Below are 13,583 nucleotides of genomic sequence, written 5' to 3' on the forward strand. Positions count from 1 at the left end.
TTGTTTTAATAGATTGTTTTGCAGATATTAGTTGTCTGAATCATTTTAAGATGTTATTGTTAGACATCAATCATTTGCAATTCATCAAATCGTGGTATTGAGATTATTAATACTTGCTATAATAATAGACCTAAGATCTTATCTAGAAGATGCAACTAAGTAGATATATAAAAAAAATCATCAAAAATCAAAACTTTAAAGCAAGACTCAATTGTTCCATGCATGGTCTTTTTTTAAAAATCTCAATCTCATGTTCATCTTGGTGTGTAGGAACATATTATTGCCGAGAACATTTAGAAATTAATCAAGTTGTTTATATTTTGCTATGCACTAATTATGCCATTAAATTGCTTGGAATATGATGTGACTTGGAAGGTTGTCTTTTCTTTTTCTGAAATTGAATTTGGGTGTTGACAAGAGCCCTTAGAGTATTTCTTATGTGTGGTGGCATATATGATTTTTCTGAAAAAAAATACATGTTAAAAGCACACACACGGAATTTCAAAATATTCATGAATATAAATGGTTTTATGAATTAGTTAGTGAAGATTGTATATCAAAAGGATTAATGATTCTTATTTGTAAAATCTAAAAACCTATGAACTTTACAAATTGATCTTGAGCCATTTCTCAAGCCTTTATCCAATCAAAACAATACCCATATTGAATATTTGTGAAAATATCTTTCTCATTCTCTGAAGCAACTAATCCGTGAGTTTATCTTCCTTCTCTTTAGGCTTTGTACGTTTTGAACTCTTACAAGCTTTAATCTATGTTTTAAATCAGTGAACCTACCTACCATACGCGTTGTTTCGAATTGACAGTGCTGAAGGTTTTTTCCTACCACATTCGTGGATGTTATTCAAGATAGTGTAGAAGTATGTTGTTGGTGTAGTTGCTGCTCTTGTGATTTGGTGGTGGAAAACACAAGGAAAAGAAAACCTCAAACAAAAAGAAGCCAACAGTCTCACTGGAAATAAAGGCGCCAAATAACAAGATTGGCCAGAGTCGGATCATAAAACATCATGCTCCAGATAAAGCGAATGATGACCCAAAGATGATCATACTGGTCACACAAAGAATCTGATTACTTGATAAACCAAGGCTACATATACAGATCCAACAAAAGAATACCAAATCGTAACAAATCATGCTCTAAAAAAGGGGTCAAAAGGGACAAAGACGCCAAAGATGGTCAGACTTGTCACACAACGGAGTTGATTACTTCAAACAAGGATAAAAAAATAGTATAGCCTGATGTTTAGAATTGTGATACACAAATATATGAGAAGAGAAATTCATTTTCAATTTAGAATCAACAATTCATATCATTACTATATTTTAATAATGAAAACATAATGTTCTTCGATATAAAATATATATGTATCATTAAATCACACACATCATCTTTATATCTATTTCGAATAAATACCGCGGAAAAAAAAAAGAAATGGTTGTTCATCTTCTTCCCCTAGGGTTCTTCCCCTAGACTCATGGTCTTAAGTCTTAGCTATCAATGGGGTTATCAAAGACGTATTATTCAACCCAGTACGTGAGTCCAACAAATCTCCCACTTGACTCATCAGATCAAGAGCCTATGGTTTACATCTTGAAGCTGTCCTTTTGGTTTCTACTTGTGTCATTTTGTTTTATTGTGTAAGAATTTACGGCAAAAAATGTTTATAAATTCATTTTTATATTACTTGAAACGACGTTTTATCCAATCTTTTATGTAAAACACAGCCGCTACAATTCCCAAACGAAACATATTCCTGCATATTAGATCACATGAAAAATACGTTAAAATTTGCAAAAAGGTACTTCATTTTCCAATATTACCCTCTGTAATTGTGCGTTGCCCAGATTCATGACGAGGGTATAATAGAGAAAGTAACCGAAGATCGCGTTTCGACATTTAACGTTTGGTGATTGGTTATAAACCTTTGTGTTGAACCAAAAAATATAACGGTGACATCTTTGCTTCCCGGTGGTCACTAGGTCACACCAGGTAGCGACTCGAGAGTGAAACCGACTGCAAGAGATGGCGGAGGAGAAGGAGTGGGAGGACTGGTGCTTCATCTGCAAAGACGGTGGTAGCCTAATGCTCTGCGACTACAAGTCAGTCTCTCTCTCCTCTCTGAGAAGATCTACTTAAAAATCAAAACTTTCTTTATAAATCAACCGTTCAAGATGAATATTAGACCACTGTTGTCACATATAGTGTAAATATATGCATATCTAACTCAACCTCACTGTGCTTTGGTCGTTTCAGGGACTGTCCGAAAGCTTATCATGCCTCTTGCGTTGAAAATGATATCTCAGCTGGAGAGAGTGACTATTCTTATATCTGCGGTAAAAGTGCTAATCTTTCTCTATTTATATATTCGTTGCAGTATATTAGTATAATCATTTACGGTTCTTTGAGCTTCCGTCACATGTCTCCTTGATGAGTTTAATTTGTTTTATGTCGGGAAATGAGAGACATTGAAGGACAATATATAGTTTGAGATTCTTATTTAATCATTAAGCATAGAAAGTTTGTTTCTTTATGCTTGCAGAAAGACATTGCTAACTCAAAGTAACAACCTTTGGGTCATTTTTTATGTCTCTTTAGCAAAATTAGTGTCTTACCTTATTAGGTTCTTGGGTCTGTTAAAGTTTCCGAACACAAATTTGATTCATTATTATAGATTAATACTGAGAAGGTTACAATTTGAAATACTTGGTTTATGGAGGGATTGGTGTTTAATATTAAAGTTTTTCATTTCAGAATGTCACAGTTGCTACTTGTGTGGGAAGAGACCGAAGCTACTCTGTCTTTGTTGCCCACAGTCTGTATGTGAAGGCTGTGTTACTCATGCTGAGTTCATTCACCTCAAAGAGGATAAAGGGCTATGCAACCAGTGCCAGGAGTATGTGGTTGTTCTAGAAGAGATCCGAAGATATGATGCTGCTGGGGTAATGTTTCAATCCCTAATATATATCAAAGTTATTTCCTTTTTTACCCATATTTTGATACAATTCCTCTTCTAATCTAGAAATTTTGATAGCCATCTGTTGTAGATACACTAACGTATTTAGGAATGATAGATGAATCTACTACATTTTTTGATGTCTTGAATGGATAACACAATATTTACTACTTTATGTCTATACCTAAAAGATTTTTCCTGACATTTGAAATGTTAATTTTCTCTGCTTAACCTTCCTTTACTGGTTTGCAGGATAAGCTCGACCTGACTGATACCAATACATTTGAGTGTCTGTTTCTAGAGTGTTGGGAGATAGCAAAAAGACAAGAAGATATAACTTTTGAGGATGTCCTTCGCGCCAAAAGTTCACAAAGGAAAGTTCCCAAGCTAAGGCACAAAGATGACCGCAGATCTTCACTCAATGACGCATACACTTCAAAGTCACAGAAGCGAATCGTCAACCTGAAGCGCACAGTTGATCGTAGTAAGCATTCACTATCTGCCCACAAAGTTGATGATGCAGAAGATTCCAAAACGGTGGGCAAAAACAAGAATACGGTGTTTACCAGATGGGGTTCAAAGCCCCTCATTGATTTTCTAACATCACTAGGGGAAGACACCAGACGTGCGATGTCACAACGTAGCGTTGAGTCTGTTATCAACAAATACATTCGTCAGGAGAACCTGCTTGACCCTAAAAAGAAGAAGAAAGTTCGTTGTGATGAGAAGCTGTATTCTATCTTCAGGAAGAGGTCTGTGAAGCAAAGAAAGATTCGTAGACTTTTAGATGCTCACTTCAGAGAGAACCTTGAGAAGCAGTTGGAATATAACACACGTTCGGAACGTGGCTTCAGTGGAAAGAGTGAAAGGGTTCTCATGCCGTGCAAGAAGAAGCAGAGAATAGAAAGGTCACATGAGAAGGAAGTGAAACCTCAAATCTGGCCAACCAAGACTTATGAGAAGGAAGTGAAACCTCAAATCTGGCCAACCAAGTCCTGTAAAAATGTAGTGAAACCTGAAATGAAGCCAACGGAGACTTGTGAAAAGGAGGTGAAACCTGAAATGCGGCCAACTGGTTTCGCTGCGATCAATGCATATAATATAAAGCTTGTTTATCTGCGGAAGAGCTTAGTTCTAGAGTTATTGAAGAAGCATAACGAGAGCTTTGGGGAAAAGGTAGTGGGAAGCTTTGTGAAAGTGAAGAATGACCCTAGGGACCGTATAGCGTTCCAGATCTTGCAGGTAACAGGTAATCAGGCTTTGCTGTTTCAACTTTCTATCTTCTAGATTTTAGATAATTTTGAATGTTATCCTTTTCATGTGGTACATGGTAGCCTTAAACATTGTAATATTGTCCCATTGTCACATTTAAAGCTATGAATTTCTCATCTGTGTCATGACCACTCCATCACAATCACTCTTTCTGCCTTTTTCTGTAGGCATTAAAACTGCTGATGGCCAAAGTCAGGGCCTGCTTCTTGATGTTTCTGGTATGGCAAGTAGTGTTAGCATTTCCAAGTTAGATGATTCCGACATAACCAAGGTGATTTATGTCTCAGCTTAATTCATATATCACCATTTTATTTCCTTCAGTTTTCTTTTCCTCTCGTGTTGTGGAAAAAAATATGACCTTTTTTTTTGCTGCATTCACTGAGAAGTTATGTGTATAATATTCCTCCAAGGCGACTGGTTACAAGTGGTTAAAACTTTCTTTGATTTTACTTCTTAAATGCCAAAACCTCCATTTTCCTCCTCAGGAGGAGATTGAAAATTTGAAGCAAAAAGTGACAAGTGGCCTATTGAGACAGCCAACTGTTGTAAGTTTCTAACTGCAGTCTAGATCTCTGTGTATCTGAAATGATATTAGCTCCATTAAGGTGACGAATCTCTTTGTAGGTTGAGATGGAAAAGAAGGCTAAGGCTCTCCATGAAGATATAACAAAACATGTGAGTAATCTATCTCTGTAATCAAATAAGTTAAATAAATCATGCTCATAAGGTACGCACTAAGTGTTTTTGGTGCTGCTTTCACATTTCTTGTGTGAATACTTAAAAAAAACAGTGGATTGCAAGGCAGCTTAGCATCCTGCAGAAACGCATCAACTGTGCTAATGAGAAAGGATGGAGAAACGAATATCCTTTAAGATCATATCATCTGAAAAAACTTATTTAAATCGTCTTTTCATATGATCCCTACATTGAACACCTTAACTATTTTCCCTTTCCGGGGGACTATTCTACATTAGACGAGTATTTAGAGCAGAGAGAGCGTCTCCAAAAACCGTCAGAGCAGGAGAGATTATTAAGAGAAACTCCAAGGATCATTGAAGACCTCATCGAGATTAAACGGGAATCAGCTGCATCCTCAGAGAGCAGCAAACAAGGGAACATGAGTGGTATGTCTCAGGAGGCAGCGATAGAGATCGACTGATGAGTAACCAAAGATTCTACAGCATCTTCAACAGGAAGTTGATTGATGTTCTTGTGGATCTTTATATGTGTAGTTTGCGTTAGGAAACTAGTAGAACTTAGGAAACTCGGCTAATCTCTTAATTTTGGCACTGACATGACATGCTGTTGCTATGTTTGGGTACTTTTGTATGATGGTCATGTAAGTGACATGTTTCATGTTCATGTATGTTGTATATGGCCATTGACATGATCTGTTGTTCTTCAGAGAACTTGGAACCGAAGTTCACAAACTATTTGCTATATGTTGGACTCTTTCTCCTGCTTGCCACCAATCCTTTACAGACTCGTCCAAATCCTTTGTGATTATTATTGTCTTAAAGTTGAAGTTGTTTTGGTTTCTAGCTTCGGTCGTTATCTATAGCTGTGTCATCTCATCTCCTCTTTTTGTTTTGTCGAGTAAGAAAATTTTAAGGCAAAATGTAAATACAAAGTTAACAGGAAACGATATGTTATGCTGGTAGAAACAGACCACATGGTTCGTTATTAAAAGCAAATAATATTTTAGTTAGTGTTTTGCTACCGTACGCCTCCTCTTCTTCAAGCGAGCTTCCTCGAGTACAGAAGATGGCGCAGAGACTCGGAGGAGGAGTGAAGAGAGTGAAGATTTCTTCTCCAACTCTAGATCTTCCTCTTGTTTTCCGTCGGGATGGATTGCGTTTCCACCGACGAAACTCTTCTTCTTCTAATCGAAAGCCAAGACTCCGGATTGTTTCCCAGAAGTGGAAACTGAACGACATCGACACAAGTACGATCCTTTTCATCTTCTTCTTCGACTTCGATTTCATCTCCTTTTCCTCTCGGAACAAACCCGTAATGTTAATTGGCAGTAGCTGCTAGAAAGTTTAAATCTTTTTCATTCCAAAAAAAATCTTTTTTTTTTCCGACAGATGCGGTGCAAGAACGGTTTAGTAAGTGGGTGTCTAAATCCCAAAAGTATCTTAGCGAGGTAGCCACTCCTTTGATTAAAAAGCGGCAGAGTCTCAAGGTCGATCTTGAGGACGAACATGATTTTGAAGACTTGGAGGAGCTTCTTACGGTTGAGCAAACGGTTCAAAGCGATACACCCAAAGGATCTCTTTCTTTTGATGCTATCATCTCCATAGAGCAGTTTAGCAGGTGAAACCAATCAAATAATCATCCTTACTTGTGATTTTTTTTCTTTTGCTGTCAATCTAATAAACTAGTTTTCTTTGTGTTCAGGATGAATGGGTTAACTGGGAAGAAGATGCAGGATTTATTCGATACACTTGTTCCTCCAGCTACGTCTACTAATGCCAGATACCTTGTGGAGTACTGCTGTTTTAGGTTTTTATCGAGAGATAGCTCAGAGTTTCATCCCTGTCTTAAGGTACAGTTTACACCGAGACTTTTATTACATCAACAAAAAGACCTTCTTTACATTGTTTATTGGTGTTTGAACCTTTGGACCATTGATTTCTTCATAGGAACCTGCTTTCCAGAGGCTAATCTTCATCACAATGCTCGCGTGGGAGAATCCATACTGTAAAGAAAGAAATGCACGCGATGACGGCTCGAAAAAACCTTCTTTTCAGGTATTTGTTAGAACAATCTCCGTTTCTATTAGGTTGGTAGTGGTGATGGTATTCTGCTCTTCTGGAAATTATGATTCACAATACTCAGGGGTTGCAGATCAGCACTGATGAATGGTTGTCGGTGTTGAAGGGACGCTTTGTTGAGGAAGAGGCATTTGTTCGTATTGCTCCAGCAATCTCTGCCGTGGCTGATAGGGCTACAGTACATAACCTCTTCGAGGCCCTAGCTGGTGCCAGTGATCAAAAAGGCATTTCTTTGGAGGTTTGGCTAGCTTACATCCAGGAACTTGTCAAGTGAGTTTAACATTTTGGTTTGCTTTCCACTACTGACTTGCAATTTTATATGACTAACGTGCATCTTATTGAGCATTTGATTGATATCATTAGTTCTGTAAGTACTTAGAGTTTAAATGTATGTCATTCCTATCAACGTAGTTTTCTGTTTAATAAGATGAATCTATATATCTTTTTGATAGTAAAGTTTCTATGTACTGCATTAGCTTAGGGTGTTGCATAACAATAGACCCATCATTTTTTTTCCGAGCTGAGTATCTTTCCATTGTCAGAACAGAATACATGAGGGACGGAAGTCATACCAGACCACAGAGTTTCCGCAGTTGTCATCAGAGAGACTTCTATGCATGGCCTCCAACAGGAAAGGGCCTGTTTTAAAATGGGAGAATAACGTTGCTTGGCCTGGAAAACTGACGTTAACTGATAAAGCTCTCTATTTTCAGGTATTTATAGTTATTTTTCTGTAAGTCCCTCGTGAAGGAGCAATAGAGCATTTTAGGATTAAACTGGCTATTGTATATCTTTTTCCTTTAGGTTTTACATATGCAACTTTAGCTGGAGTTCTTTAGTCTCAGTAGTTTGTGATTTTAACTCTTTAAACCCCTCTGTCGTTGAAATTTAGTTTTGGTGTAGAAATGTTCAACTTCATGCTGTACCGTTCTCTTGGTGTCTAAATGCATTTCATTGTCTTCATTTCCAGCCAATTGATTTAAAGCGCAGCAAAGAGATCATAAGGCTTGATCTCGTAGGGGACAAGTCATCCGTGCAGAAAGCAAAAGTGGGTCCTCTGGGGTTTTCCCTCTTTGATTCTGCAGTAACTGTTTCATCCGGCTCCGGGTGAGTTCATATATTCATGTAACTGATGTGGTTTTGATATCTATGTGGTTGTTTAACTTAGAGACATGCTCACCCTGTGAAGTGTTCATTTTAGGGAACCCACTTGGGTTCTAGAGTTCGTTGATCTAGGAGGCGATCTGAGACGAGATGTTTGGCATTCGATTATCAATGAAGTCATAGCATTGCACACGTTTCTCCGAGAATTTGGACCAGAAGAGAATGATAAATCGCTGAATCAAGTTTTTGGTGCAAAGAAGGGCAAGGAAAAGGCAATTGCAAGTGCATCAAACTGTATAGCAAGGCTTCAAGCTCTTCAGTACATGCGGAACTTGCCAGATGATCCCATCAAACTAGCTCAGTTCTCGTTTCTTCGACAAGTCTCCTATGGTGACATCGTGTGTCAAACTTTAGCTGTAAATTTTTGGGGTGGGCCATTAGTGACAAAAGTTGCAAACACGGTCTACAACAGAGGTAACATGGCCAGGAGTTCAGGAGAGTCCTATGAAAGTTTTGATAACGCCTCTGATCTAGATGGAAGTGTCTACTTGAAAAAGTGGATGAGATCTCCGTCCTGGGGCTCAAACGCGTCTATTAACTTTTGGAAAAATTCTTCTCTAAGACAAGGCTTGATTCTGAGCAAAAACCTCGCCGTGGCTGATCTCACGCTAGTAGAGAGAGCAGCAGAAACATGCAGACAAAAATATAAGGTGGTGGAAAAAACTCAAGCCACTATTAATGCTGCAACCATCAAAGGGATACCCAGTAACATTGATCTCTTCAAGGTAACGCTTATTACAAAGATAAAATTAGTAGAGACTGTTGTGATTCAACCTTATCCTTTACTCTTTATGTTTTTCACTCCCAGGAACTCATCCTGCCACTGACTATAACTGCCACAAAGTTTGAGAAACTCCGGCGATGGGAGGAGCCTTATATGACCGTCTCTTTTCTAGCATTTGCATCAACCATAATTTTCAGGTTAGTTTACAGACTCGTTCAAAAAGATAATATTATCAACTGGTGGACCTATAAGTTAGTTATTCGATATCTTAGTGATGATCTGACACTACTGAGATTACTATTTTGTGCGTCAGGAACCTTTTGCAGTACGTTCTTCCCGTGTCTTTAGTGTTTTTGGCAACTGGGATGCTTACGTTGAAGGGACTCAGAAGACAAGGGCGTCTTGGAAGATTGTTTGGAATGGTTACCATTCGAGATCAGCCATCTTCAAATACTATTCAAAAAATTATTGCTGTCAAAGATGCTATGCAAGATCTGGAGAGCTGTCTCCAGAACGTGAATGTCGTGCTTCTAAAACTACGGACAATTGTACTATCTGGTCATCCTCAGGTATGTTATTATGTTCTATTCACTCGATCAGGTTTCTATCAACACTTTCTTCTATCTCTGTTATATAACTTGGTTACAAGATTTTGAAATATTCTTGTCAGGTAACGACGGAAGTAGCGCTGGTTTTGCTATCTATTGCAACGGTTCTAGTCATAGTCCCATTCAAGTATGTTCTGGCATGTGTTCTCTTCGATCAGTTTACTCGGGAGCTTGAGTTCCGGAAGGAAATGGTGATTAAATTCAAAGCTTTGTTAAGAGAACGTTGGGAAATGGTGCCAGCAGCTCCTGTCCTTGTTTTACCTTTTGTAAATGAAGAGTCTACTTCACCTCCAAGTCAAGGAAAGCAACCACCTCAGAAGACCAATACAGATTAGGTGATTAATTAAAAAGTGACACATTTGTATAATGTAGTGACACTTGCATGCATTAGATAAAAATATCAAATGTAGTAAAAATGATTCTATGGTTGGTAAATGTATATTATAAGTACAGAGACCTATAGATATGTTAGTTGATCTGTATGAATCTCATGAATTAGTTACCAGTTTTAGTTCTTCAACAGGTAAAAGACTTCTCACAAGTCTTTCACCTTCATCCTTTTAACAGATCATCATCCGTTATAGTCTCAGATAGTCTTGTCTCATTACTTTCTTGATCTTTATCTGAAGAGGGTGAGAAAGTGCGTCATGGTCTTTGTCTTAGCATATGCAATTGTAGTTTCTTGTGAAATTTCAAACGTGATGCAAGCTTATTGACTCGTTTTACATGCAAGCAGCCGAAATGAAAAGAGAGCCGTTACAAAAATTGAAACGTATTAACTCCTATGTGTCACATGCAGCATGTTTCGCATTAAACTTTATATATAGTAATGTAACATTTTATGCATTACTTCAAAACGAAAACAAACTAAAAAAAAGATGAGAATCCAAGGTAGAGGAAATGCGTTTATAGTTGCAGTGGTGGCGTCTTTTATTTTAAAGCAGCCTGAGTTGCTAGTGACCGGACAAGCTACAGTTCCGGCTATGTTTGTGCTGGGAGACTCATTGGTCGATGTTGGGAACAACAACTTTCTAGCATCCGTGGCTCGAGCCAATTACTTACCTTATGGCATAGACTTAAACTTCCGTCCTACTGGCAGGTTTAGCAACGGCATGAACTTCGTTGATTTGCTTGGTAACATTTTAGACACTTTCTCTGTCAAAAATCAGTTTGATTTTAGCATAACTCTCCTCTTACTGACACTGTTCTGAAAAAAAAAACAGCTCAGTTGTTAGGAATCTCGTCGCCTCCTCCCTTTGCGGATCCAACCACATGGGGCACTAGAATCCTCGGAGGAGTTAACTATGCCTCTGCAGCTGGTGGCATCCTCGATGAATCAGGCCAACACTATGTAATATCTTAGTTGAAAGATATGATGATAGTATAGTGTTGACAGAAGCTTTTAATGTGCAGGGAGACAGATTCAGCCTGAGCCAGCAAGTGGTGAACCTAGAGGGGACGCTGAGCCAGTTGAGAACAATGATGAGTCCCCAAAACTTTACTGATTACTTGAAAAAATCGCTGGTGGTTCTCGTTTTTGGAAGCAATGACTATCTCAACAACTACCTTATGCCTAATCTCTACTCATCCAGCTTCAGATACAAACCGCCTGAGTTCGCCAATCTACTTATCAATCAATACGCTCGACAACTTCTTGTATGCTAACATCAAAATCTTCATATACAGTATCATTTCAATGAACCTTCTGATAATCATTTTGAAACTATTGTGTAGACTCTATACAGCCTAGGTCTAAGGAAAGTGTTCATAGCTGGAGTAGGACCACTAGGCTGCATACCAAACCAAAGAGCCACTGCACCACCCGGGAGATGCGTTGATAGTGTGAACCAGATTCTAGGCACATTTAACCAAGGGCTAAGATCACTTGTTGACCAGCTGAACCAGCGTTCACCTGGTGCTATCTATGTATATGGCAACACATATCGCGCAGTTGGTGATATCTTAAACAACCCAGCTACTTACGGTATTAACCTCCTCCTAGATTACATTGCTGATGATAAACGGAGTTTCTATGAGTATCAAAAGAGGCTTATGTATTGTACAGGATTCAGCATAGCGGACAGGGCTTGTTGCGGAACAGGTAGGAACCAAGGACAGATCACATGTTTGCCGTTGCAGAATCCTTGTCCTAACAGGTCACAGTACGTCTTTTGGGATGCATTCCATCCTACTCAGACTGCAAACTCCATTCTGGTCAGACGAGCTTTCTACGGCCCACCTACCGACGCTTATCCTGTTAATGTCCAACAGATGACTCTCCTTCCCTAGTTGTTTCTTTTTTTCTGTGTGTTTATAAGTCTTAAAAGTTGTGTGTTATGATACTTGAACCTGACTATTAAGCTGAAAACCAAAAGGCTTTTACCGTAAAATAACATAGAAGTGCTAATGACAACGGGAAGAAGCCCCAAAATTAGAAGTAGTCTTAGAGAGGACATGTTAAAATTCAAGAACAGAGCATACTAAGTTTTGTGTTACGCCAAACTTCAGAAAAAAGAACACAATGCATTGTCAATTTACTCCATTCCTACTCCCAAATCAGTCTTTACTCTTTACCCCACTCCAGCTCCAACTGCATCGGATCAGCCTTTGGAAGTGAAGCAATCCCCTGCGCTGCAATGCCAACGTCACCTCCTGTTATCCGATCCCAGCCTAGGATGTGTGGAAGAGCAAACTGCACATAATACAAAAGCTGGTTTTAGAAAAGAAAAAAACACAAACAGCTCTTCCTTAAGATAAGAGAACAATGAGAGAGCAGAAAACTGAAAGCATATCTTACACTAAAAGCACTCTTCAGCACTGCAAATTCAGCTTTGGAGACAGGAACCACAATACGGTCATTACTGTTTTGGATGTTGTCGGTTACGCCTGCAATAATACCGCAGAAGTTAAGTGTTTTTGTACATCATTCCTATTATTAGAAGGAAAGATATTCAAAGCGAAAACTGTAATCTCCTTTATCACTACTATTACAAAACCAAAACAAGTGTCGTTTCAAGTCAAGATTTCATTAGTCTTACAAATACTTTTACAAGTACAGAAGAAGGCCTTACTCAATTGGAAGAAGTAGCCGGTAGAATCTGCGAGTGGCTTGATCGACAGTGACTTCCTGACTTGGCCAGCGTTACTGAGAGGAAACAAAGATCATCAGAAGATGAATTTTTTGCTGAATAAAGCACAAATCTGCAACAAGTCAGCAAATAACAAAACCTTGATTTCATGGAAGGGTCATGGAAAAACTCAGAGCTGTCCTGGGGACCCATGCTGATCACAGATCCAACTTCAGTAGGTGACAAAGCAAACAACTACAACAACAACAAAGCAAACAGAATCACATATCAGACAAAGAAAGATATAAAAGGGAAGGTACAGATCCAGAGAGAGACAAAGACCTGTTTCTTCTCCCAGTCGTACTTGCGCTCACTAACAGCAGGCATAAAAGTCATCATCACGGATCCACGACGGTCTATCCTCAGATTCCCAGGCTAAAACATCATTGTACACAGTAAGTGATGAGAATTTCCAAAGCCTTAAAAGAAAATTACACAAAAGGGGTCTTCCAAACCTCGATTTTGGTGAAAGTGGGGAGGACAGGTTCAACAGAGAGTGCAGCTCTTCCTTTGAAGATAGCGTAAGGCGCGAAGACACGACCACTACTAGGCTTAGCCGCATCAGCTTTGAAAACAAAAGGGAAACAAATTAGGGCAAAAAACTCAAAACAGAGACGAAAAGGAGAGCAAAGGAAGTAACTTTACCACGTTTGGTGGTAGAGGAATCAACCCAGGTTGCGAAACCACGAAACGCCGAAGACCTAGAGCTTCCTTCGAAAAGTGAGCTGCTTTGGTTGCAAAGGCTCCTGCTTTAGCAAAGAAACTCACTTTTGAGAGAGAGGTGTTCGAAAAAGTTTGCATTTTTCTGGAAAGAAACGAGGGATTTAGGGTTTACCTGGAGAGCAAAGTGCGAGCTTGCTTCATCATCTTTCTCCCGAGTGAGACGAGTGCTGCGTCACTGAGGTTTTTCTTTTGAGGTTTTATTATTGAAATTAAAA

General features: G+C 38.8%; 4 protein-coding genes across 9 annotated transcripts; 3 read left to right on the forward strand and 1 right to left on the reverse strand.

Moving 5' to 3' along the window:
• Positions 1–1,953: 1,953 nt before the first annotated feature.
• Positions 1,954–5,696, forward strand: LOC106296434 (uncharacterized protein At5g08430-like). Its single transcript, XM_013732567.1, has 9 exons — positions 1,954–2,118; positions 2,273–2,352; positions 2,771–2,958; positions 3,225–4,221; positions 4,412–4,515; positions 4,730–4,789; positions 4,869–4,919; positions 5,035–5,105; positions 5,214–5,696. The coding sequence occupies exons 1-9, from the start codon at positions 2,042–2,044 to the stop codon at positions 5,401–5,403; spliced, it is 1,818 nt and encodes a 605-aa protein (XP_013588021.1). The 5' UTR covers positions 1,954–2,041; the 3' UTR covers positions 5,404–5,696.
• Positions 5,697–5,933: 237 nt separating this feature from the next.
• LOC106300847 lies at positions 5,934–9,999 on the forward strand. Of its 3 annotated transcripts, none has more exons than XM_013737096.1 (11): positions 5,934–6,189; positions 6,332–6,560; positions 6,645–6,792; positions 6,890–6,997; positions 7,086–7,291; positions 7,569–7,734; positions 7,992–8,128; positions 8,223–8,910; positions 8,994–9,106; positions 9,223–9,478; positions 9,580–9,999. In XM_013737096.1, the coding sequence occupies exons 1-11, from the start codon at positions 6,009–6,011 to the stop codon at positions 9,850–9,852; spliced, it is 2,505 nt and encodes an 834-aa protein (XP_013592550.1). In that variant the 5' UTR covers positions 5,934–6,008; the 3' UTR covers positions 9,853–9,999. The 3 variants fall into 3 exon arrangements, with proteins under 3 accessions (XP_013592550.1, XP_013592551.1, XP_013592552.1); XM_013737097.1 differs by having other exon boundaries at positions 7,095–7,291; XM_013737098.1 differs by having other exon boundaries at positions 7,128–7,291.
• A 377-nt stretch (positions 10,000–10,376) lies between these two features.
• LOC106298455 (GDSL esterase/lipase At1g71250) lies at positions 10,377–11,852 on the forward strand. Its single transcript, XM_013734582.1, has 5 exons — positions 10,377–10,651; positions 10,741–10,868; positions 10,931–11,173; positions 11,252–11,501; positions 11,583–11,852. Exons 1-5 carry the CDS (start codon positions 10,396–10,398, stop codon positions 11,804–11,806), a joined length of 1,101 nt encoding a protein of 366 aa, XP_013590036.1. The 5' UTR covers positions 10,377–10,395; the 3' UTR covers positions 11,807–11,852.
• A 21-nt stretch (positions 11,853–11,873) lies between these two features.
• Positions 11,874–13,550, reverse strand: LOC106298456 (single-stranded DNA-binding protein WHY2, mitochondrial). 4 transcript variants are annotated; one of them, XM_013734587.1, is made up of 8 exons: positions 13,481–13,550; positions 13,291–13,391; positions 13,101–13,210; positions 12,928–13,020; positions 12,746–12,840; positions 12,589–12,662; positions 12,315–12,403; positions 11,874–12,209 (listed from the first exon to the last, which is right to left on the reverse strand). In XM_013734587.1, the coding sequence occupies exons 1-8, from the start codon at positions 13,510–13,512 to the stop codon at positions 12,081–12,083; spliced, it is 723 nt and encodes a 240-aa protein (XP_013590041.1). In that variant the 5' UTR covers positions 13,513–13,550; the 3' UTR covers positions 11,874–12,080. The 4 variants fall into 4 exon arrangements, with proteins under 4 accessions (XP_013590041.1, XP_013590039.1, XP_013590040.1 ...); XM_013734585.1 differs by having other exon boundaries at positions 12,922–13,020; XM_013734586.1 differs by having other exon boundaries at positions 13,291–13,394; positions 13,481–13,529.
• Between the last annotated feature and the right edge of the window lie 33 nt (positions 13,551–13,583).

Source organism: Brassica oleracea, chromosome C6 (genome assembly GCF_000695525.1).
Source record: "Brassica oleracea var. oleracea cultivar TO1000 chromosome C6, BOL, whole genome shotgun sequence".
NCBI lineage: Eukaryota > Viridiplantae > Streptophyta > Magnoliopsida > Brassicales > Brassicaceae > Brassica > Brassica oleracea.